The 25692-nt window shown below is 48.3% G+C and overlaps 2 protein-coding genes across 3 annotated transcripts in view; one reads left to right on the top strand and one right to left on the bottom strand.

Moving 5' to 3' along the window:
* LOC122921874 (coiled-coil domain-containing protein 170-like) overlaps positions 1 to 1685 on the bottom strand; it is a 51794-nt gene extending 50109 nt beyond the window's left edge. For both annotated transcript variants that reach the window (XM_044272166.1, XM_044272167.1), the window contains exon 1: positions 1393 to 1685. In XM_044272166.1, the coding sequence (XP_044128101.1) occupies positions 1393 to 1512 (120 nt within the window). In that variant the 5' untranslated portion in view covers positions 1513 to 1685. The remainder of the gene's footprint in view (positions 1 to 1392) is intronic.
* A 4693-nt stretch (positions 1686 to 6378) lies between these two features.
* MTHFD1 (methylenetetrahydrofolate dehydrogenase, cyclohydrolase and formyltetrahydrofolate synthetase 1) overlaps positions 6379 to 25692 on the top strand; it is a 58535-nt gene continuing 39221 nt past the window's right edge. Inside the window, exons 1-10 of the mRNA XM_044272165.1 lie at positions 6379 to 6518; positions 10782 to 10866; positions 11999 to 12058; positions 16515 to 16568; positions 17922 to 18058; positions 18855 to 18955; positions 23746 to 23882; positions 24013 to 24124; positions 24613 to 24740; positions 24833 to 24930. Of these exons, the coding sequence (XP_044128100.1) occupies positions 6481 to 6518; positions 10782 to 10866; positions 11999 to 12058; positions 16515 to 16568; positions 17922 to 18058; positions 18855 to 18955; positions 23746 to 23882; positions 24013 to 24124; positions 24613 to 24740; positions 24833 to 24930 (950 nt within the window). The 5' untranslated portion in view covers positions 6379 to 6480. The remainder of the gene's footprint in view (positions 6519 to 10781; positions 10867 to 11998; positions 12059 to 16514; positions 16569 to 17921; positions 18059 to 18854; positions 18956 to 23745; positions 23883 to 24012; positions 24125 to 24612; positions 24741 to 24832; positions 24931 to 25692) is intronic.

The following is a 25692-nucleotide window of genomic DNA, read 5'->3' as shown; positions in this document are numbered from 1 at the left end:
GGACAAAAGAAGCATTACACAGTTGCAAATTAATTTAAAAGAGTTGTCCACTCCTTTACTATTGAAGGTCCAACCAATCCCTTGGGGCGCGGGGTGTTTGTTCCCCGCGGATTAGGTATTGATAGGGTTTCCTGAGGATAGGCCATCAGCAGAAAAAGAGTGTACAACCCTTTTAAATTAATTTGGAACGATGTAATGCTTCATTTGTCCTGTGGAGGTGCTGCAGGCAAATCGAACACCACAAATAAAAGGCTGTGGACTTTCAATGGGACTATAAGATTACCTATATCCTATATTGTTCAACTATTGAGGCCGAGATTAGCCCCATTGTCATTTAATGTGGATAATCCTCCCCTTTTCTGGCCTAAATCATTAACGTCACTTATTTCCGTAGCTGAAATAAATGGTGCCAGAGCAACCAAACGGCTCCCTCGATCTTGGCGTGAGGTAGCCACTCGGGGCCCAGGGGAAAGATCACTCAGATGCCGGGTTACTATTGACCACAACGTTTGAGGAGTTAAATGTCCATGATTGGCCTTACTTCCAGGTGTTTACTGTGTAAAACAGCAGACACCCACCGTTTATGGCGCCCGCTCAGCTTCTGAGTGGGTACCATGTTTGAACCCCGAACTTCCACCGTACATCTACAGCGGTCATCCTTAAAGGGGTTGTCTCATTTCAGCAAATGGCATTTATCATGTAGACAGAGGTAATACAAGGCACTTTACTAATGTATTGTGATTGTCCATATTGCCTCCTTTGCTGGCTGGATTCATTTTTCCATCACATTATACACTGCTTGTTTCCAGGGGTTATGACCACCCTGCAATCCAGCAGTGATGGTCGTGCTTGTACACTATAGGAAAACGTATTGGACTATGTGCGCTCCCATGGTCTCGGCCACTAGACAGACTGGTGCCTTTTCCTACAGTGTGCAAGCACGACCACCATTGCTGGACCGCATGGTGGTCGTGACCCCTGGATATGAGCAGTGCATAATGTGATGGAAAAATGAATCCAGCCAGTAAAGGAAGTAATATGGACAATCACAATACAAGTGCCTTGTATTAACTTTCTCTACATGATAAATGACATTTGCTGAAGGGAGACATCCCCTTTAAGCGTCTTTCTGGGCTCCTAATATTGATGACCTATCAGATCAGTAGGGGTCCGTGCTGGACCAAGCCGGAATCACAGCTCTGTTGGAAGGGACTGCAGGGGGTGCCTGGAGACGGACCCCTACCTGATCGAATATAAATGACCTATCCTGAGGATAATAAAATCTTGGAAAACTCCTTTTTGTGACCCATTACCCAGCAAAGGGCTGCACTGACCACAGCCATGCTGACCTAATATCAAACAGATAAGAAGATGTCTACTAATTGGAAATACCTCTGGAAAGCTCCTGATAGAATCCCGATATTTGGAGCGAGATCTGCTCGGAGATGAACCGCTTTCAAATAATCTTTCGATCGGGTCATGGTAGCCGTATTGATTGGAGACGTCTGACATTCTGCCGGTTGTTGTGCACTGTACAGGAACACGAGCCCGCCGCAGCTGACAATGGCTCCTGCTGTACAGGTGTACGGGTTCCTATTGGGAGAGTAGGAGTGGCGTGTTCCTATGGGGACCTGAGTAACACCTGTCCTGTTGTAGTAACTCGTCTCCAGGTGTAGGATGAAGCTAAGTCAATCCTCATTCACAAATAGACCCACTTACTACTATTGATGTACCTACTGCCAACCTTGTGTGGTCACGACTAGAGGCTGTGAGATCACGAGACCGGCCGCGCGTGGCACATGTGCCATACTGACGCTGGAGCGCAGTACAGCTCCATAATGTTGGAGGTGTACATATATATATACCTTCACTGTAGGGTAATGTCTGGAAACAAGCCGCAGATTACCCGGCTTTCTGAATCATCAGATTTTCTAGATTACCAGCCACTGAATTAAGTATAGCGTTGGATGCGCCCATAAGGTCCCAGTTCACACGACCGTATTTTTGATCCGCATCCGAACCGCATTATTTCGGCATTCATTTCAAAGGGGCCAAAAGAATCCAGATGGCACTTCATGTCCTGTCTGCATCCGTACGTCCGTTCCGCAACCACGCAAAAAAAAGATAGAACATGTCCTATTTTTTGTCTGTCCGGCATTTTAACAATAGGTCCGCAAAAAATTGATGCAAAGTGGACGACTTCCGTATTTTTTTTAAAGATCTGCGTTTTACGCACTGAAAAAGACATAAGGTAATGTGAATGGGGCCTGTCTAATAATACAGGCAGAACAGTAGCCCAAAACAGCTAATCAGCGCGGTGCTGGGTATAAAACAGGAGAGACACACGGAACAGGTATGTGGCGGCCCCGCAATGTGACTGTCTGCACGCCCCTTAGGAACGTACCTTGATTTGTTTCTAAGGAGGTGGCAATGCAGAACATGGAGTTTGACGTGACTGCCCCCTGCTGGCAACAGCTAAAATGATCACGAATATATAAAAAAATACAAATATGTCAGTTTTCTACATTTTTAAACATAATTGTATAACTGCATTTCATAAGAGGAAGGTCGAATTGATGAGAACTGCAAAATTACTTTGAAAATGACTTAAGGCTGTATCACACCTGCCTATGATCGCTAACGAGCATTCGTATGTAATACTGCCGCCGGCGCTCGTTCATCGCGCAATTCAGATTTTTTTAGCATGCTTAAAATTATCGTTTGCCAGCAGCAGATCGCGGTGCCTAATTACCACTATACAGCATGGGCACAAGGGATGGCATAGGGATCGCTCCTCCCCATACTGCGGAGGAAATTGCTGCATATAATAGCATCAGTCTCCTCCACTAGCGAGCAGGCGATTGCCGCTGTCTAAGGGCTCATGGACACGATCGTTGTTGTTTTGCAGTCCGTTTTTCACGGATCTATTGTTCCGTATCTGAGGTTTTTATTTCTCTGATTTAAATCCTCTTCCGTTCCGTTATTGCACAAAACATATCCGTATGGTTTCCGCATTTGATCTGTTTTTTTTGCGGATCGGAAACAGTAACTTATTAATCACCAAACACATGAGCAATATGGGCTGGGCATAGCATTTCTGCAGTATGGATCCGCAAAATACGGATGAAATACGGATGTGTTCCGTGTGCGTTCCATGCCTCAGACCATGATTTGCGGACAATAATAGGACATGCACAACTTTTTTGCGGAACGGCCATGCGGACAAACGGAAACGAAATGCACACGGAGTAACTTCCGTATCTTCTACAGCCCCATTGAAGTGAATGGTTCCGTATACGGTCCGCAAAAAAAAATGGAACGGAAGCGGAAAGAAAATATGTTCGTGTTCATGAGCCCTAGGGCCTCATTCACACATCAGTGTCTGATCAGTGACTTCCATCAGTGACTGTGAGCCAAAACCAGGAGTGGGTCAAAGAAACTGAACGGGTGGAAATCTTTCCATTAGGGCTCATGCACACGAGCGTCTGTGCCCCGTGCTGTGGACTGCAAATAGCGCTCCACAATACACAGGCACCATCCGTGTGCACTTGAATGGGTCCGCGATCCGCAATAGACGGTCCACACCGCAAGAAAAATAGGACATGCTCTATTTTTTGAGGTGCGGAGGCACGGATCGAAATCCCATGGAAGCGCTTCCATTCCGTATCTTGAGGATTGCGGACAAATTCAAGTCAATGCGTTCTGCAATACGTGGCACGGGGCACACCCGCTCGTGGGCATAAGCCCTTACAGTACAGGCTCCACTCCTGTTTTTTGGCTCACAATGGCCTCATGCACACAACCGTTCCATTTTTTGCAGTCCGCAATTTGCGGAACGGGACGGGCGGCCCATTGTAGAAATGCCTATTCTTGTCCGCAAAACGGACAAGAATAGGACAGGTTAATTTTTTTTGCAGGGCTACGGAACGGAGCAACGGATGCGGACAGCACACGGAGGCTGTCCGCATCTTTTGTGGCCCCATTAATGTGAATAGGTCCGCACCCGAGCCTCAAAAACTGCGGCTCGGATGCGGAACAGAACAACGGTTGTGTGCATGACGCCAATCACTGATGGAAATCACTGAGGGCTCATGCACATGAATGTATTTTCTTTCCGTGTCTGTTCCGGGTTTTTCGAGGACCGTATACAGACCCATTCATTTCAATGGTCCGCAAAAAAAACAGAAGTTACTCCGTGTGCATTCCATTTCCGTATGTACGTTCCTCAAAAAAATAGAACATGTCCTATTATTGTCCGTATTATGGACAAGGATAGTACTGCTCTATTAGGGGCCAGCTGCTCCGTTCCGCAAAATATGGAATGCACACAGATATCATCTGTATTTTTTGCGGATCCGTTTTTTGTGGACCGCAAAATACATACGGTCGTGTGCATAAGGTGTGAATAAGGTCTTATACTTCCCTTCCACTGATCTCCTTCAGCTTCCTAGCTCTGATCCATTAGGATACTTCCAACCCAAGCAGAATTTTTGCAGTGGATTTTGCCACGTGTCCACGGACTTTGCTATGGATTCGCCACTTCTGCAGTGCAAAAATAATCTGCAGTGGAAATCCACAACATAAATTGACATACCAAGGATTTCAAATCTGTGCCACAGGATACTTTATGCTGCAAATTGTTGGCAGCAGAGAGAGCTGAGCCTCTAGGTGTAATGGTAACGCCCCCGTTGCTCCTAGAGGCTCATTTGAATATATTAAAACACCAATTTTCTCAGCAATGCGGACACATAGGACGAATACAGATGCCTTCAGCTGCCGAGCGCACATGTAACAGGTCAGCCAGTGTCATAGGTACAAACCTGCTGACAGAGCTGAACCCGGACATACCCTTATTTTCACCCGGACAGCCCCCTGAGGATAGCATCGGAGCATCTCATGCTAAATCGCGCAGGGCATGGGCTTTTTTGTTTTCAATAACACACTGCCGGGCGGTAACTTCCGCCCGGCAGTGTGTTCGGTGACGTCACCGGCTCTGAGGGGCGGGCTTTAGCTCTGCCCTAGCCGTTTTACTGGCTAGGGCAGAGCTAAATCCCGCCCATCAGTGGCGGTGACGTCACCGGGGTTCCTGGCAGCCCCATGGAGAGCCCCGGTACATCACCGGAACTCCTAAAAATGCCTTTGCCCTGTGCAATTTAGCGCAGGGCAAAGGAGAGCATTGACGCATGAACTGCTCCGATGCTCATGTCAGGGGGGCTGCCGGGGTGAAAATGGAGGGATGTCCGGGTTCAGCTCTGAACCTGGACAACCCCTTTAAGTGTTTGATGTGAGTCATAGGTCACCTGAAATCTACCAGTTCTTATCACAGGCTCAGGAAGCTCCTAGGTTGCTGCCCCTGCTTTACACTGCAGCTCTGCTTTTTCATAGTATTAGCTTTGTGTGCATGCAAGCAAATCTATAAAAACCGATCGCCTGCCTAATATGACGCAGGTTCCCCTTGTGATGCTCCGATCGCTGCTGGTGTCCTGTGGTACATACAAGGTGCAGCCGTCAAGGATCAGGGGGAATCATACGGCTGACACCTTGTCCTCTTCCTAAAGGCTTTTTTGCAGTGGGACCAGGGGTGCACCACCCATGAGGCCAGGTGAGGCCATCGCCTCAGGCAGCACCAGGTAGGGGCAAGGGCTATTTCAGTTTTCGCCTCAGGCACCAGAAAGGCTAGGTGCCCCCCTGCCATGGGGGTCCTTCCTTGTACCACTTTTAGTACAGACCTGAACCAGCCCTCTAACCACAATTTGGCCCTCCTGCCACTACATGAACCGACTGACCCCCCTGACAGGCTCCATTGCCACGAGCTAATCCATATTCCCTTCACCTGTCAGTGGTTTTAATGTTATGGCTAATGAGGCTGGCATTACAGGGACGGCTGAGACGTGCAGCCCCCCAGCTTCTCAGTGACCACCCTGCCCGCCAACACATCCTGAGGCTGTATTCACACGTCCGCAATGTGTTTTGCGGATACACGGAGACACGGATCAGCAAAACACGGAAAGCGGCAATGTGCTTTCTGCATTTTGCGGACCGCACATTGCCGACATAATAGAATATGCCTGTTCTTGTCCGCAATTGCGGACAAGAATAGGACATGTTCTATTTTTTTGCGGAAACGGAAGCACGGATGCGGAAGTGCGGATCCGCAAATGTGGATGCGGACAGCACATTCTGTCCCCATAGAGAATGAATGGGTCCGCACCCTTTCCGCAAAATTGCGGAAAGGATGCGGACCCATTTTGCGGACGTGTGAATGGAGCCTGAGGGAGAATACAGGAGGGGGCGTGATTAACCTTTCCAGACCCCGCCCTACGCCTGGCGGAACACGCCCACCTCGCCTCCCATCCGCGCATGCTCAGTGCGCTCCGTACTTCACCACGAGGGTCGGCATCTCTCTCTACTTCGCAGTCTTCCTCCTCCCGCACCATCGGAGTTGTGTGGCCCCGAGTCTCTCCGCTCCGTGCAGCCAGCATGCCGGCCCAGGTCCTCAGCGGGAAGGTGGTCTCCGGGTAAGTGCGCTGGGGCAAGAGGGAGAGCCCCCCCCCCCCAAAAAAAAACAGTGCTGGCAGTGGAGGGGTTAATAGGACACGTGCTGGTGATCTATGCGCAGTCATGCGTTACCACGACGGGGTTAATATATAGCTGCCAGATTGGGTGATGCAGATAGGACACAGTGCAGAAGGGGTTAATCCAGAGGGGTTGTCAGGAAAACTGAAGTGTCTGTCCCCTGACAACTCCCGTGTCTAGCCCAGAGACAGCCAGTTGTCAGAAGTCTCCAGAGGCTGTCAGCTGGAGGTTTGTTACAGTTGCATCTGCTCCTGTCTTCCCACAGCTGAATACATCAGTGCTAAGGGTTTGCTGCAATGTATCAGCGCAGACTGCCTTCATATAAGAGGGCTGGATGCAACTGTAACAGACCTTCAGCTGCGGGAAGGAAAATATTGACCATGGTTGTGTACAGGGGATCACAGCTGGAGGTTTGTTACAGTTGCATCTGCTCCTGTCATTTGACCGCTGAATATATCAGTGCTAAGGGTTTGCTACAATGTATCAGCGCAGACTGCATTCATATAAGAGGGCTGGATGCAACTGTAACAGACCTTCAGCTGCGAGCAGGAAAATGTTGAACGCCAGTGTATAGAGAGGATCACAGCTGGAGGTTTGTTACAGTTGCCTCTGCTCCTGTCATTTGACAGCTGTATACATCAGTGCTGGATGCAATTGTAACAAACCTTCAGCTGCCTGAAGGAAAATATGAAATGCCAGTATTTACAGAGGATCACAGCTGGAGGTTTGTTACAGTTGCATCTTGTCCTGGCATTCTGCAGCTGAATACATCGGTAATTATGGTTTGCTACAATGTATCAGCGCGGAGTGCATGGATATAAGAGGGCTGGATGCAGCTGTAACAGACCTTCAGCTGTGATAAGAAAAAATTTTGAACTCCAGTGTGTATGGAGGCTTAGGTCTGTAGGGGCTGTTCCAATTGGCAGCAAGCAGAGATCTTGACAATGGTAGACTGTGAAGTATATGGAGCTTTATGACCTAAGGCCCCTGTATTACATATTACGCGGGGTCTACTGATGCCTCTTAATGACAGGGCGCTCTTGGTGCTGTAGGGGTTAACAGGTGACAGTGATGGGTTAATGTGTTCCTCGGTAAAGGCTCTATGGCACAGACTGCGGGGCACCTATGCTGCGGGGTTGCACTTTATGCAGGGGGTCCTTAATAGTGTGTCTGAGGGGTGCAGAAGGAGTTAATATTATGAACAGGGTCTTCTGATAAGCAGTAGTGATAAGGGGTTTGGTGCTGAGGGGGTTAAACGCTGGCCATACTATAGTAGGCCGACTGGCCAATGGCTTAGCGTGTTTGGAGGGTGTCCTGACTTTCTCCCAACATGTCCAATCCTCCAAAAAAGGGGATTGTCGAAGATGGCGGCTTTCTTCTAGAAACAGCGCCACCCCTGTCCGCAGGTTGTGTGCTGTATTGCAGCTCAGCTCATTGGAGTCAGTGGGGCAGAGCTTCAATACCGCACACAATCTGTGGACAGGGTGGCGCTTTTTTTTGATAAGTTTGATGGGACACTGATGGCATATTGCTAGGATATAGCAGATAGATCCTAGTCCTCCCACGTCTGGGACCCCCTCAAAGTGAACAGCCGCCCACGCGTGGCCACCCTGTGTTCAGCGCTATGGGACTTCCGAAATTAGCCAAGTGCGCTCGCTCGGCTGTTTTCAGAACTCCCATACCAGTGAATGGGGAACACCCGTGCATGTAGGTTCCCCTCTCCTTCACTTCGGGGGCGCCCCCTTCTGGACATAGGACCCCCCCCAGTGTGCACCATTCTGACTGTACAGTAAAGGGTTAATACAAGCAGTGATGTCACCGTGCGGCATAGAACAGGTTAACTCCATCAGGTGGACTATACCCGGATTTGTCGATGACTGCTTCAGGCTAAAGAGAAGGCTGTCTCCCATCCCCCACCTGCTGCCTTCTAGTCAGGCAGGGGTTAAATATCTCGTCTGTCTTACGCCGTGGCCTTGCAGTAGTCCAGCGACCTGGAAGCAAAAGCGTTAAACTTTGCCCCGTTACAAGGTGGCGTGGTGCCTGGCGTTCACGCCTCCTCCTGTGGGTATGGCGAGAAGGGGAGGGCACATGCCGCTTATCTCTTTATTTATTTGATATGAATCGTGTTGCTGGCTGTGTAATGGGGGTCATTTTGGCCCCGCCGTCCATTGCGCAGACGCCGTATTCTGGGAGTCACATGACCTGCGACTACACAATTGGAGCAGATCTGATGATTATATTTTTTGCATTATAATACAATTTCTGATCAGATCTGGCCAGTGATGCACACTCTGCTGGACCGAGCATGCATGTGTTATCGAGGGGGAGGAGGGAATGAGCTGCTGAACATGTAGTAGCAGGGGATTTTCTCCTCTGTCCGCTCCCCCTGGACTCCAGCGTGGATGTTTCTGACTACCCATCCAAAAAATAGAAAATGTGGCAAGGTCCTCGTCCACCGGCCACGGAGCCGCGTTTCAGGGGACACACCCCCTTTGTCGAGCACACGTCCTCAAGTTTCTGAGAACCCCACGTGAATGCTGCCGCTTCTCCCCATCCTCAGTGGTCACGTGAGAAAATCGGGGAAGTCATCGCTGCAGGGACAGACACGAAGAGCCCCGGGCAGCGACGCATGCAGGCAGTATGCATGATTGGATTTGAACCTAGAACCCCAGCGCTGCAACCTAAGAACAAAGGATTGGGCATGTGGAAATCCAACCTGTCCAGTCCTTCCGTCAGGAATAGTTGGGTGGACCCCATACGCCTTAGACAGTTGACCGGTTCGGCATCTAATGTGTTTGAGCGCTTCAAAGAGAATCTGTCGCCGCTCCTGACATTTAACGACTTGCATTCCCCAAGTAATAACCATTCCGGATAAACAATTCTTATGACCCTATGATGTCCTATTGTATGTCCAGATGGGTGTTACCAGTTATCCAATCAGTGCAGACTGTGCAGGGAGACACTCCTAAGGCCCCTTTCACACAGGTGAGTATTTCGCGCGGATTGAACGCATTGCACCCGCACTGAATTCCGACCCATTCATTTCTATGGGGCTGTTCCCATGAGCGGTGATTTTCACGCATCACTTATGCGTTGCGTGAAAAAATCGCAGCATGCTCTATTTTGTGCGTTTTTCACGTAACGCAGGCCCCATAGAAATGAATGAGGTTGCGTGAAAATCGCAAGCAAGTGCGGATGCGGTGCGATTTTCACGCACGGTTGCTAGGAGACGATCGGAATAGAGACCCGATCATTATTATTTTCCCTTATAACATGGTTATAAGGGAAAATAATAGCATTCTGAATACAGAATTCATAGTACAATAGCGCTGGAGGGGTTAAAAAATAAAATAAAAATTAAACTCACCTTAATCCACTTGATCGCGCAGCCCGGCATCTCTTCTGTCTGTCTTCTGTGCTGTGTGCAGTAACAGGACCTGTGGTGACGTCACTCCGGTCATCACATGATCCAGCACCATGGTAAAAGATCATGTGATGACCGGAGTGACGTCACCACAGGTCCTGTTCCTCCACACAGCTAAGATGAAGACAGAAGGAGATGCCGGCTACGCGATCAAGTGGATTAAGGTGAGTTAAATTATTATTTTTTAACCCCTCCAGCGCTATTTTACTTTGCAATCTGTATTCAGAATGCTATTATTTTCCCTTATAACCATGTTATAAGGGAAAATAATACAATCTACAGAACACCACCTAACCCAAACCCGAACTTCTGTGAAGAAATTCGGGTATCAAACATGCAGATTTTTTTTTCACGTGCGTGCAAAACGCATTACAATGTTTTGCACTCGCGCGGGAAAAATCGCGGGTGTTCCCGCAACGCACCCGCACATTATCCTGCAACGCCCGTGTGAAAGAGGCCTAACTGGTAACGCCCATCTGGACCTTCATTGCAATCTGCTAGCAATTCCTTCAAAACTTCTAGTAGGAATAATAGAGGAACAGCACGCCATCGGCCCTAGAGTTATTACATGGGGAGTGCAAGTACTTACTGAACCAGACACGTCGGGAGAGGTGAGAGCTCCTCTCTAACGGAGAACAAGCAGCCGCACCAGTTACAAGAGTGGTGATGCTTTCCAGTGAACCCGTTATTATGGGCCCCTGATACAGCGGGCGCACAATGTCGTGGTGCCATGTAGCGTCACCTTTACTAATGCAGCCTGCTCTTACGTGATTTCTTACAGACTTGTCCGAGAGCGTCTGAAGAATGAAGTTGCGGCCATGCAGGAGAAGTACGCCGGGTTCCGTCCAGGTCTGGCCATTGTGCAGGTTTGTGTAGCGGTTGCTTTCGTGCAGGTTTTATACCGCCATATTGGATGAAGGCCCATACCGGCTTGTGATCCTGCAGCTGACAAGAGGTAACTGAAGCCCACCACCTGATGGGTCCTCCTGCACCCTGAGAATATGGGGGGCGGAAGCCCTGATTCAGCACCGCGTCCCCTGCAGAGCTGCGCGCCGGCTACCCTCTGTACAAGTAAACGGGGCCACGCTGAACCTACCTGCACAACCTGTGGCCAATAGTGCAGCTTTTTTTAGGGAAAGACTGTGCAGAAGCCATAGCACTAAATTAGCGCTGTGGCCCTTTTATTCTCAGGATATTTGGGGGCCTAGCGGTTGAACCCCAAAGTTTAGAAATTGACAGCATTCGCTAGGAAGGGAATAACCCTCCTGATCAAACTCTTGTCTGGGTATGATGGTTGTCAGCCAGTGCGGCCGCCGGAACAGCCGCCCGTGGGGTACGGCCAAGCTTTCTTAGAAACCTGAATGTCATGCTGCAATATGGGCGTCCACCATGTTATCCTCTCTATTAGATGGGTGGGGGGTCCCAGCACAAGAAAGGGTACCCCTTGGAGCCCCTTGAAATGAATGGCGTGGCAGGCTGAGCATGCATGCGTTCATCTCTACGGGTACAGCGCTCAGATCTTTCCGGATCTCTTATAGAGATGAATGGAGCAACAGTTTGGATACTGGACCTGCCGCTCCCTTTGTTTTCAGGGGGCTCAGAAGGGTGCAAGGTACCCATTGTCATGATCTTTGGGGGGTCCTAGCAGTCGCACCCCTGTCAGTCCAGTAGTCATCCACAAGATAGGGCAGGGATCAGCAACTTCCGGCACTCCAGCTGCTGTGAAACTACAACTCCCAGCATGCACACTTGCTCGGCAGTTCTTGTAACTACCATAGAAGTAAAAGGAGGATTCTGGGAGTCGTAGTTTCGGAACAGCTGGAGGGCTGGCATAGGAGGTAACGTGGAACAACCAGAATAGCCCTTTAAGCGCTCAGAGGTCTGGGGCGCTGGGCGACCACCCTGACGTCACCTGTGAGTGAGCTTTCCCAGTCCATTACCATCTCGACGTCACATTGAAAACATATCTGAATCCATTTCTTCTTCATCCTCCAATAGGTGGGAGACCGAGAGGATTCTAACCTGTACATCAGTGTGAAGCTGAAAGCCGCCTCCGAGGTAACGACGAGTACTCTTCATTTTTATTGTCTTTGCCAGTCTGGCCACTTTCTGCTTCAGATGAGTCTGTCCGGGGCAGCGCCAGCATGTGAGCCCTCTCCCTGCATCTGACCCCCAGGGACCCCTCACTGATCCAGCAAATAAAGGGTCTGCAGTGCCGGTCCCTTTCACTGGTTTGCCCCAGGCGCCCACTCTGCAGGGGACTCCAGCACGTCCCGGGAGCGCCATTTTCTAGAGAAAACTTAAAGGGGTTATCCAATCCCTATAATGACCCCCACAATGCCTGGGCCCCTCCTCTAGAGCACACTTACCTGCTCCCCGACACCCGCGATCCTCCGGATCACTGCATGGCTGCTGAGAATAAATCAAAGATAAAGCTGCGGCACTCGCCGGTCTACAATTCATGCTGGTTTATTCACCAAAAATTGCGATGTTTCGACCTCTCGGTCTTTCTCAATGTATGTGTGTGTGTGTGTACACTAATGCATATACCATCCTAAATGGTCACATGATCATTATGCAAATTGACCACATGCTCAATGCAATCACATGACTGATGGTCACATGATCATTATGCAAATCGGCCACATGACCACTATATGCAAACTGGTCACACGATCACCATGCAAATGGTCACATGCTCAATGGCCACATGATCATCATGCAAATCAGTCACGCAATCACTATTCAAATCCATGATCAATCATTACCCTTTAACCTATACATCAGGTGATGCACAGTGCACATGATATTAAGGCCTCATGCACACAACTGTTCCGTTTTTGCGGTCCGCAAAAAAACCAGAAGCCGCCCGTGGGCCTTTCGCGATTTACGGAACGGGCGGCCTATTGTAGGACATGCTATATTATTTTATTAATTTTTTTGTGGGGCCTCGGAACGGAGCAACGGATGCGGACAGCACACTGAGCGCTGTCCGCATCTTTTGCGGCCCTATTGAAGTGAATGGGTCCGCACCCGAGCCGCAAAAACTGCGGCTCAGATGCGGACTCGAACTACGGTCATGTGCATGAGGCCTAACCCTCAGTGTGATTCCATATCCCAATTAATCAGTGGTAATTGAATATACATGATCTAACCTTATACGGTGCTCCTCTGGACACCATTCAGGATATTGTACAATACAGTAATTACGATCCGTTTTAGATTTGAGGGGGATCAATTTGCTGCTGAGACCCAGATCTATAGGCAGCGTTCACACATGACTGAGATGGGGACACATCTCCCACTTCGGTGAAGAAATGTCCCCAGCTGTCTAAGTCAGACAATCTATGTGCACACCCAAAAAAATGGGGCGTGACCCTCAGTTTATGAGGGGAATACTGCCACTAATTAGGTGTACACCCACTTATTCAGTGGAAACGTCATCCCACTCCCGTGGGGAAACGCTTATCATATCGTGAACGTTCATACTGGACTGAAATCCAGGATCAATAGACTGACCGCCTCTCCTCAAGACAGTCCAACCAGTATAGCCCTTTAAAGAGCGGTCTCAGCAACAATGTAGTTTCAGAACTAAGCCACCCACCTCAAGCTAAACCAGTGGAAACATTTCCAATAAGTTACCTATCTTGGTGTACCCCTATAAGACAACAATAAATAATACCGCCCGTCTTTGGGGCCTCTCATCTGACTTGGTAGACTCTATAATCCCTTGGGGAAGCGATTCCCAGTTATGCCCACAGCTTGCACCCAAAGTGTTGCCTAAAAAAAGAGAGAGAGAAAAACATATCAGAAAATCACAACCGGGTTGGGTATCAAATTTAATAAAATCGTAACACTGTTGTGTCAAGAAGTTGTAGCTCTGTTTGTGAGTGTATCAAGGTAAATTGGAGTTCCTGATGTACTGAATTTATGTATCGGGGAAAATCCATCAGTTTTTCTACCGTGTCGGTCCAAATGAAGAAAATATCATCAATATACCTCATCCAGCCCTTCACAAATGCGAAATGGCTGCATGTGTACACCGACGTTTCTTCAAAGTGAGTCATATATATGTTTGCATATGTCGGGGCCACATTGGACCCCATTGCGGTCCCCCGTTGCGGCACATAATAAGTATCTTCAAAAAGGAAATAGTTGCATGTGAGTACTATCTTCAGTAAAGAGAGAAAAAAATACCTCAACTTACAATAAACTATATCTTTCTGTAAGGCCCATTCGATCGCCTCCATTCCTTCGCTGTGTTCAATACTCGTATTGAGGCTCGTGACCTCAAGAGGCAATAATAAGCCCCTCCCCCCCCCTAGTATTCCACTGCTTATTAAAAAAATCTGTGGTGTCCCTCACGTAAGATTTTGCTGTTATAGCATACTGCCTGAGGGCTTTGTCCAAAAAGGTAGCTGCTGGTGAAAATACCGACTCTATGCCCGATACTATGGGGCGGCCTGGGGTAAAATGTACAGAATGGGTGTCGCCGGATGTGCTACCAACAAAAACTTGTGTAGTTTATCATCGAGGAGATCAGTTGCAAAAGCATTATCAACAAGGATTTTCATCCTACACATAAGGCCTCTTTCACACGACCGTATGGCTTTTTCAGTGTTTTGCGTGCCGTTTTTTCCAGATTCGTTGTTCCGTTTTTTGTTTCCGTTCCGTTTTTCCGCATGGCATATACAGTATACAGTAATTACATAGAAAAAATTGGGCTGGACATAACATTTTCAATAGATGGTTCCGCAAAAAAAACGGAACGGATACAAAAGACATACGGATGCGTTTCCGTATGTGTTCCGTTTTTTTTTTTTTGCGGGCCCATTGACTTGGATGGAAACACGGAACGTGATTTGCGGGCAATCGTAGCACATGTTCTATCAACGGAACGGAAATACGGAAACTGAATGCATACAGAGTACATTCAGTTTTTTGGGGCGGAACCATTGAAATGAATAGGTTCCCTTTTTTTGTGTTCCATATACGCAACCAAACGGGGGGGGGGGGGGGGGACGGTCGTGTGAAAGAGGCCTAATAGTAAAGTGTGGATCAGAGTCCAGCTCTCTCTACGCTTCAGTATCACGTAATTGCCTCTTGATCTCAGCGATATAATCAGTGGTGTCCATAACTCCGATGGCTCCATAACACCCTTCCTGTCACACAGGTCCCTCAGAGCCCTCTTTTTCGTTTTCGTTCATGTTAGATTTCATCGTGCCTAATGCGCTGTACGCCCTTTTTTCACCAAATCCATATATGTGTTAATGGCCTCATTAAATACAGGTGGCTGGAAGTCACTCCGTAGCTGTAGGCCCATGTCCTTAAGTCTAACTGACCTCCTGTCTGACTCGGTCTGTGTATTTGTTACAGCCTGTCCGTCAGCGGGCCGTTCACTGACAGCTATTTCGGCGGTGTGGGCGCACCCTCTGACCTCCTGTCTGTACAGTGGGGTCACTAGAGCGGGTGCAGCCACTGGGAACATGGCCCTTTGTACGTGCAACACATTATGGAATCTCAGTATACACCAATATACATGATTTATTGTTCTATATCTGTGCTGTCGAGCAATGATCTGGAAATAGTAGCTCTCTGACTGCTGGAACTACAACACCCATCTATTAGAGCATGCTGGGAGTGGGAGATCCGCCACAGACCACTGCTGGAAAGCCAGTACCGATTGTGGTTCTGGGGACCTGTTGTATCCCATCTCCAGCTCTAGATACCTTGCTGCCTGTATTCTGTTCAGGTAGGTGTTTGTCCTGCCATAGGATAAGTACACCAACCTGGCCTGGTGGGTAATGACGTTCTCCGCTGCAAAAACATCCAGGTTTCTCCTGCGCCCAGGGATTTTTAGGTCTTGTTGTGCACGAGAGATCGAGGGACGTCCATCGGTCCTGTCTGTAGCACAAAGTTCAAGGCACAACTACAAAATAACTGATTGTCATCTTACACGCAGCAATAAACGCGTCAGTAACCTGTTTATTACATGTAGTCGCACAGCGATCCACGGTGAGAGAATCAGAGACATGAGCTGCTCAGCATACGACACTTAAAGGGGTATTCCTGTAATAATTACATTTTATCTAATGCCGCAGCCTGCCTCCTGAAACAGAAGTTTAAAGGGATTTTCCAGGAGTTTTTTTTAATCCCGGGTGTCTGACCCCCACCAGACACCCAGGATAGGTCATCGGTTAAAAAAAAAAAAAAAACTTGGAAAACCTCTTTTAAATACTTGCCTACTCCCCTCCGCTCTGCTCCTCCGTGCTGCCTCCATCTTCCGGTCGCCGCACTGGTTACATTCAGCGGTGCATGGACATGGTTACATGATCCGCTGCAGCCAATAATTGGCTTCAGCAGTGGTGTGACCACAAGCAGCACGTCACCGACCACCCCACGAGTCAGGAAGTGAGGACATACGCAATGGTGGAGATGCCTCAGGTTGAATAGAATTGGTGCAGCTTTGCTGGTTCATGTAATAGCGTTTGACTCGCTCTTTGTTCTTTTCTAGATTGGTATTAACGCCAACCATATCAAGCTGCCCAGGACTGCGACAGAGGCCGAGGTAACCAAAACTGTCCAGATGGTCTAAACTTCTGACTGTGGAGGAGATCTATCACTCCAGCCTAGTCTTACACAGCGAGCGGCATGTACCCGAAGACTAGGGGTCTCCAATTGCTGCAAGACTACAACTCCCAAGCTATGTTGTGATTGCCTCATGCTGGGAGTGATAGTCTCCTAACGGATGGAGATCCACAGCTCGGGCACTGCTGTAATCCATACACCATTTTCAAATCCTCTGCAGACGCTGCAAGATGCCGACGAGCCTCCACGGTGGGGTGGACTCGCAGGGGCAACGACTGAAATTCGGCACAATCAGTCTGTGGGCTGCCATGGGGAAGGCCAGCTTTACACGGGCGTATTACAGGCACATTTATGCATCCATATAAGGGTCCATTCACACATCCATAATTGTTTTGCGATCCGCGTGCGTTGCGCATTTTGAGCACCGCACATGGCCGGCCCTATGATAGAAATGCCTATTCTTGTCCGTGATTGCCGGCGAGAATAGGACATGCTCTATCTTTTTGCGGGGCCACGGAACTACGGATGCGGACAGCACTTCAGCATCCCAGTTACAAAGGCACGTGTATACACCTAACAGAGAAGTCTGCAGAACCCGGATAACTGTTATATGTGTGGGGAACTTCCGAATTCCTCTGCCCCAGGTGATGTTGGGGAAGGGAAGAACGCTGCATTTTGAATCTCTACGCCCGTAGGGAAAGGTTTTCTCCTTTCTGCCCATTGACTACATAGTAACCTATGACACGATGTATGCCGATCCGGGACATATGGCCCGCTCACGGACCGTATGTCTCGGAGGGCATACGGTCGTGTGCATGAGCCCTAACTGTGAATGTAGAGCACGCTGTGCAAGCGTGACCACAGCTATGGGACTGCCGGAAATAGCAGAGGCTGCACTCTGTTTTCTGAACTTCAATGGTAGTGAATGGAGGGTGGCCACGCATGTTACTTTTGGGGGCCCTGTTTTGGAGGTGAGTGCAGTTCACACCTCTGGGACCCGCCATCAATGATATGCCATCAATTAAACGATGGCTACGGAAGGTGTACGGGCACCTTTATTCACAGCCGTATTATATCCGGTGGGTTAACCCAGTCTCCCGAAGTATATACCACCCGGTGCCGACACCCTCCTCTCCCCCAGCAATGTGCAGAATAGTTCCCAACGGCAGAATCTTAAATTCCAAGCATTAATATAGCGATGGATACAGCTGTAGTGATCCCATGCAGTTCCCGGAGACTGCAACCACGCTGGTGGTATTACGTGTGGTTTGTCCATATGGACTGAGTGCATCCGTAAATGGCTCCGGATAACAACCCCCAACATGTATTTTAGGTGCTGAGCAGAATAAAGTTGATTAACGAGGATCCAGCGCTTCATGGGTTAATCGTTCAGCTGCCCCTGGATTCGGAGCACAAAATTGACACCGAGAAAGTCACCAACGCCGTATCGCCTGCCAAGGATGTGGACGGGTGAGTCCCAACAGTGCTGAAAAGTGTATCGTGACCAGCAATGATTGTGAGACCTCGGGCTAAGTCGTCGGTGTCTGATTGGCGTGGGTCAAACACTGTAGCATTGCCAAAGTACACCAAGCACAGCGCCGTACATTGTATAGTGGCTGTGCTTGGTATTGCATCTCAGGCTCATTCACTTGAAAGGAACTGAATCTCCATAGAGGTCACGTGACTTCACAGACCAAGGAAGTGGCGCCTCCCTGATCAGATATTGATGACTTAATCTGAGGATGGGTCATCAATATTTAAAGGGGCTGTATCACTTCAGCAAACTGCATTTATCATGTAGAGAAAGTTAATACAAGGCACTTACTAATGTATTGTGATTGTCCATATTGCCTCCTTTGCTGGCTGGATTCATTTTTCCATCACGTTATACACGGCTCGTCATCATGGTTTCGGACACCGCTTCAGCGCTGATACGAGTTGGCTATGCGTGCCTGTATTTGCTCCCGCAGTCCTGGCCACCAGAGAGGACATCACTCTCCTATACTGCGCAAGCACGACCACCTCTGATGGATTGCAGGGTGGTCGTAACCCCTGGAAACGAGCAGTGTATAATGTGATGGTAAAAGGAATCCAGCCAGCAAAGGAGGCAATATGGACAACCACAATACATTAGTAAGTGCCTTGTATTCACCTTCTCTACATGATAAATGGCACTTGTTGAAGTGAGACAACCCGTTTGTCATGTACAGCTGATGGAGATTGTGCTTTCATTGCATTATTTTCTATATGATTTGTATTATTGTAGGCTAACCAGCATTAATGCGGGAAAGCTGGCCAGGGGGGACCTCGGAGATTGCTTCATCCCGTGTACACCTAAAGGATGCCTGGACCTTCTCCGACAGACAGGTAGTGTTTTCTTATGGACGCCCTCCCTAACCGCATCTCCTGCTGAAATTTGCTGCAAAGAATGCATTCATTTTAGTGGTCAACTTTTAAAAGGATATTCTCATTTGGGACATTTTCTTGTTAATTTTTTTTTATGCACTTTTAAAGTGCTGACATATTCCGCAGCGCTTTACAGACATTAGCATCCAACTGTCCCCAATGGGGCTCACAATCTAAGGTCCTATCAGTATGTCTTTGGAGTGTGGGAGGAAACCGGAGAACCTGGAGGAAACCCACGCAAACACTGGAAGGACATACAAACTCCATGCAGATGTTGTCCTTGGGCGGATTCGAACCTAGGACCCCAGCGCTGCAAGGCACCAATGCTAACCACTGAGCCACAAATGCCAGGTGTGGGTCCCTCTGGGACCCGCTCCTATCTCCAGAGCAGAAACCCCCAAAGTGATCAGATATCAGCCGTGTATGTGCCGCCATCCTCCATTTGCCAAAAGAGGAGTTCCAGAAATAGGCGAGCGCTGGCTCAGCTATTTCCAGCAGCCCCTTAGCGATGAATGGAGAGGTGGCCACACATACTCGATGCACTCACCGGTCACCTTTAGGCTGGGTTCACACCTGAGCGTTTTACAGCGCGTTCCTACGCGCTGTAAAACGCTCAACAAGGAGAAACCAATGATTCCCTATGGGAATGGTTCACACCTGGGCGTTTTACAGCGCGTACGATCGCGCTGTAAAACGCCCGACGCTCAAAAAAGTACATGAGCGACTTTGGGGCGTTTTGACGCGCGTTTGTGGCCATAGGACACTGTAGTCAATCACACAAACGCGCGTCAAACGCGCGTTTACTATTACAAAAAACGCGCATAAAAATGCGCGACAAAAACGCGCGTTTGCGCAACGCTCAGGTGTGAACCCAGGGTTATGGAACTTCAGAAAATAGCCAAGTGCACTTGTTCGGCTTTTTTTCAGAACCTCTAGAGTTGAATGGAAAGCATGCTGCGCTTCAGGAGCCCCTTTCTCTAGCTAGGTGCGGGTCTCTCATCCTAGCAATATGCCATCAATGTCCCAGAACGGCCACCTCCTTTAAAGAGGACCTGTCACCACTCCTGACATTCCTGTTTTAATAGCTTCATGTATTCCCCATGTAATACCGCAATTCTGGAACATCTATTCCTATGGCTCTATGTTGTGCCAGTCCTATAATACTTCTACTAGAAGTTGTGAATTAATTGCTAGCAGTCTGCAGTGAGGGTACAGAGGGGTGTTACTAGTTGGGGGGGGTGTCCCTGCAGTGAAAATGGCAGCACTGATTGCATACAGTGAGTCTGTGCAGGTACACCCCCCCCCCCCCCCAAACTGGTTACCACCCCTCCGTCCCCTTACTGCTAGCAATTCAATCATAGCTTTTAGTAGCTGTATATATGTCATGGGAATTATACAGTTCGCACAAATTGACGTAAATGTACGAGGTTGAAGGTGTGGGCTCCAAAGTTATTAAACATAATTCAATCGAATAAGTGTTTTGGTGTTTGGAAGTCTGAAAACAGGGGTCACATGATCGAGTGACCTCACAAGGTCGTCAGGAATGCAGATTGCCAGGAGTGGGTGGGAACAACATTATGGAGGAAACGCCCACCTTCATTTACACTCTCCCGCTTAGGCCCCATGCACACGGCCGTGTGCGGGCCGTGGAACCGCGGCCTGGATCCCTCCTGAGAGCAGGAGCGCACGGCGTCACTGGTTGCTATGACGCCGTGCGCTCCCTGCTGCCGGCACAGTACAGTAATACACTGGTATGATCTATACCAGTGTATTACTGTACTGTGCCGGCAGCAGGGAGCGCACGGCGTCATAGCAACCAGTGACGCCGTGCGCTCCTGCTCTCAGGAGGGATCCAGGCCGCGGTTCCACGGCCCGCACACGGCCGTGAACAACGGCCGTGTGCATGGGGCCTTAGAACAGCAGCATTCTTCATTTACACTCTCCCACTTGTGCCCGTAATATACTCTAAGGCCTCTTTCACACTTGCGTTGTCCGGATCCGGCGTGTACTCCACTTGCCGGGATTACACGCCGGATCCGGAAAAACGCAAGTGTACTGAAAGCATTTGAAGACGGATCCGTCTTCAAAATGCTTTCAGTGTTACTATGGCACCCAGGACGCTATTAAAGTCCTGGTTGCCATAGTAGGAGCGGCGAGCGGGGGAGCGGTATACTTACAGTTCGCGCGGCTCCCGGGGCGCTCCAGAATGACGTCAGAGCGCCCCATGCGCATGGATGAGGTGCCATGCGATCACGTCATCCATGTGCGTGGGGCGCCCTGACGTCACTCTGGAGCGCCCCCGGGAGCCGCACGGACGGTAAGTATGCTGCTTCCCCGCTACACTTTACCATGGCTGCCAGGACTTTAGCGTCCCGGCAGCCATGGTAACCACTCTAAAAAGCTAAACGTCGGATCCGGCAATGCGCCGAAACGACGTTTAGCTTAAGGCCGGATCCGGATCAATGCCTTTCAATGGGCATTCATTCCAGATCCGGTCTTGCGGCAAGTCTTCAGTTTTTTTTGGCCGGAGCAAAAAGCGCAGCATGCTGCGGTATTTTCTCCGGCCAAAAAACGTTCCGTTCCAGAACTGAAGACATCCTGATGCATCCTGAACGGATTTCACTCCATTCAGAATGCATGGGGATAATCCTGATCAGGATTCTTCCGGCATAGAGCCCCGACGACGGAACTCTATGCCGGAAGACAATAACGCAGATGTGAAAGAGCCCTTACAACAGAGATCGGACAGAACACCATTTCTGCCTAATCCTTACATGCCTCAGTCATTAGTAAATGTGGCATATTAGTGGTTGGCAGGGCTCTCTGTCACACCAATAGGGCCCTCCTTGCAACATGTTGATAGGGTGTCATGGTAGTCTGCCATCTTGGTACATAGTGTTGTCAGGAATGATTTACTGCGATACAGAAGCATTTAATGTGCTGTCAATTTCAGCGAAGTTCAAGTCCATGAATAGGACAAAAGTTTTTTTTAAAACCTTTTTTTTTATTTATTTTTAAATCTTTGGAAAATGCATTATGTTAAAAAAAATTAAAAAAATGCAGCTAATTAGTATCCCGCAGACATGACTGTTTTCCTTCAGTATCCTATCCGATATTGCCCTGACCCATGCAAGTCAGTGGGGCCACACACACATCTGGTTGTTTCACGGAGGCATGTGCCCGATCTGCAAATTTCACAGCAGGTCCTTTTTTCTTTTCTATTCTTTTTTTTTTTTTTTGGGCGGGGTAAGAATAAACCTTTCTATTGATGGGCGTGAGAAATAAATGGAAGGCACACTGAAGCAATCCTTTTTTCAAAGATCCGTTTATTTAGCAGACGAAAAATCGGATACAGACGTGTGCATGAGGTTTAAGAAGCAGTTAAAGAGTTGTATGTGTGCAGTAATGCTGCCAATAAAATCAGCAACTCGTCCTGCAAACTATAAACCTTCCCACGGCTCCACTCGACAGAAGAATAAAAAAGTTCTGACCCTTAGGATATACAGTAGCAACACAAAAAACTAAAGTTTTTTTATTGTGTAAAAGTAGTGAAACATAAACTATATATACATCTGATATCGCGGCCGTCCTGTAGACTTTCAGAAGTTAACGTGTCTTTTTATACTGCAAAGTGAAGCTGTAAGAAAAACTAAATCCAAATAAAGTCCTAAAAATTTGTTGTATTTTTCTATTCATTCCCCCAAAAAGTGAATACAATTTTTTAAAATACATCATATGTACTTCAAAACTCTGCCATTTTAAAATATAACCAGTCCTGCAAAAATAAATCGTAAGACTTTGCAGATGGGAAAAATACAGACTTTTACGGCTTTCGAAAGAAAAAAAAAAAACGCTACGCCCTGAAGGCCAGAATAGGCCGCGTCCTTAAGTGGTTAATAAGTTACCGCCATAAACTGAAAAATAAGTAACAGAGTATTGGAATAGGTAATAATGATTTATATGGATAGAAACAACCTGCAGTTCGGTGTGGTAAAGTCCAGTTGCGCTTCGTGGGTAGCCAGCTACAGAACCACGCCTCACTGTATGCCACGACCAGAATTACCAATAATAACACTTAGAGTGACTTACAGGTGATGTCTCCGCTGACTGGAGTGTTTCTTTTCTTCCTGAATCCTGCCCAGATCACTATGATGACTTCTGACCACAACTTGTTTCTGCATAATTGTATACACAGAACACAACTACTCTGTTTAGTAATAATGCCTCCTTTTCTGCCACCATTCAGTAATCCTCCCCATTTAGGCCCCCTTCCTAATCAGTAGTAATTTCCATTTAGGTCCCAGTAGTTATAATGTACCCCCCAGTGGTGCCCTCTGCGCATATAATGTACCCCCCAGTGGTGCCCTCTGCGCATATAATGTGCCCAAAAAATAAAAAAAACTCTCCTCACTCCTGCAATCTGCGATGCAGGCGGCCATTATGTCTGCATGCTCCCTGTGACCGCTCTGACATGCGACCATGCTGCACGGTTCCACAGCCTGTGAGGCTGAACGGCAGGGACGTGATATCCACAAAAAATGGAGCCGTGCGCTCTCCATTGGGCAGTAAGGAATTCCTTGTGAATATTGAAAGTTGAAAACTACTATTTTCATTCAAGTGTCCCTTTTGTAAAGGCGATTTTAATTCGGGAATGTTCCTTAATGACCTAGCCTAACCGAGGCCAGTAAGAAGAATAGTCTGATGTCTCCGCGTTTTATCCGTTCTTCTTTTTGTCTGTCTGCGATATCCAGGAGTGCAGATTGCAGGGAAGAGAGCGGTGGTCATCGGGCGCAGTAAGATTGTGGGAGCTCCTATGCACGACCTGCTGTTGTGGAACCACGCCACGGTCACCACCTGTCACTCAAAGACGGAGGCGCTCAGCGAGGAGGTAAGTGCTTGGCCCGGAAAGACGAAGAAGATGCGAGTTCTGGGCTGATCCTTACGCCTGTGTTCACACGTAGTATTTGATTAGCTCTGGAAACATGGCGCCAGGACTAAAGCACCTCTCATATTATCAGGTGAGCAGAGCGGACATTCTTGTTGTGGGCGCCGGTAAACCGGAGATGGTTAAAGGCGACTGGATCAAGCCCGGGGCCATTGTGATTGACTGCGGCATTAACTATGTACCAGGTAAAGGATTGTCGCAGAAGCCATATTGGTCACTTCTTGTGATACTTCAGCCTTAGGGCTCATGCACACGACCGTATGTATTTTGCGGTCTGCAAAAAAACGGATCCGCAAAAAATACTGATGACATCCGTGTGCATTACGTATTTTGCGGAACGAACCAGCTGGCCCCTAATAGAACAGTACTGTCTATCTTTTTCACATAACTGAAATACGGACATATGGAAATGGAATGCACACGGACTACTTTCCGTTTTTTTTTTTTTTTTTTGCGGACCTATTAAAATGAATGGTTCTGCATACGGTCTGCAAAAAAAAAACCGGAACAGACACGTTCGACTAAAAGGATTGGGCATGTTGAAAAGCAACTGCCCGATCTTCCTCTCTGCAAGCCACGTTCAGACACGTGGGACAGTCACTGCAGAGACTCTGCCGCGTGTGGCTTCGCCCTGCATTATAGACGTTTCTAACCGTTGTCTCTTTCCATTAAGATGCCACCAAACAGTCGGGCAAACGAGTAGTTGGGGACGTAGCCTACGAGGAAGCGAAGGAGAAGGCATCCTATATAACTCCGGTCCCAGGCGGGGTCGGCCCTATGACGGTAGCCATGCTGATGGAGGTTGGTAGAGAATGCTGTCGGTGCACGTTTTATCTGGGGTGAAGGAATGTACAATGGACGCCCCCGTCTTTCTGTTTGTCTTGCTCTTGTAGAACACGGTGGAGAGCGCAAAACGTTACCTGGAAGACTATCAGCCGCACACGTGGAACATGGAGTACACCAAGCTCCAGGTGCAGACCCCTGTACCCAGGTATGTACGGTGGTAGACCCTGCATGGCGGTGCACGGGCCAGCGGCAAATCTTCTAATCCTGGCATTTCCAGTGTTTATCGATACCTGCGAGAAGTCAATTCAATGTTGGAGGTTTAAAAGAAAATTCCAGGGTTCACCCCAATTTTGACACCGTATAATACATCTGATTAAGCCGGCCATACACCTTACATTAAAGGGGTTCTCACCCCTGAAATGCGCCCCCCCCCCCCCCTCACATGTAGCTGGAGACGGCAGGACTCAGTCGGCGTCTGGAACCAAACACAGACTGGGCATGCTCGTTCCCTGTCTTGGGAACGAGCATGCCCAGTCTGTGTTTGGTGCAGTCGCCATCTCAAATGTGGGCCGCTATGCGCCCTATGCGATGGTTAGTCTCGCGGGATGTAAGGCTTCCCGCGCCTGCGCACTGTCTAGTTCCCGACGCCGACTGAGTCCTGCTGTCTCCAGCTACATGTGAGTTCCATATTAAATGAATTATTTTTTAATCAACGCGATTATGCACACCTGAAAGGGAATACCAATTTATGATGTTATGCACTACAATTGGATGAATTGATGGCTAATATTTTTAATACAGTATAATCATGTACACTTGAGATTTATTGGTTTTATCAATGTTTTTGCAGAAATTGATGTATAATTATGTAATCACTTTGGATAATATATATATTTACCCTACGTGATATCCAGATAATTTCTTTAAAGGGGTTGTCCCAGAAATGTGTATTGTGGGGATTTGCTCT

The sequence above is a fragment of the Bufo gargarizans genome, chromosome 11, assembly GCF_014858855.1.
Source record: "Bufo gargarizans isolate SCDJY-AF-19 chromosome 11, ASM1485885v1, whole genome shotgun sequence".
Taxonomy (NCBI): Eukaryota; Metazoa; Chordata; class Amphibia; order Anura; family Bufonidae; genus Bufo; species Bufo gargarizans.
This window is presented reverse-complemented; position numbering and strand designations above follow the sequence as displayed.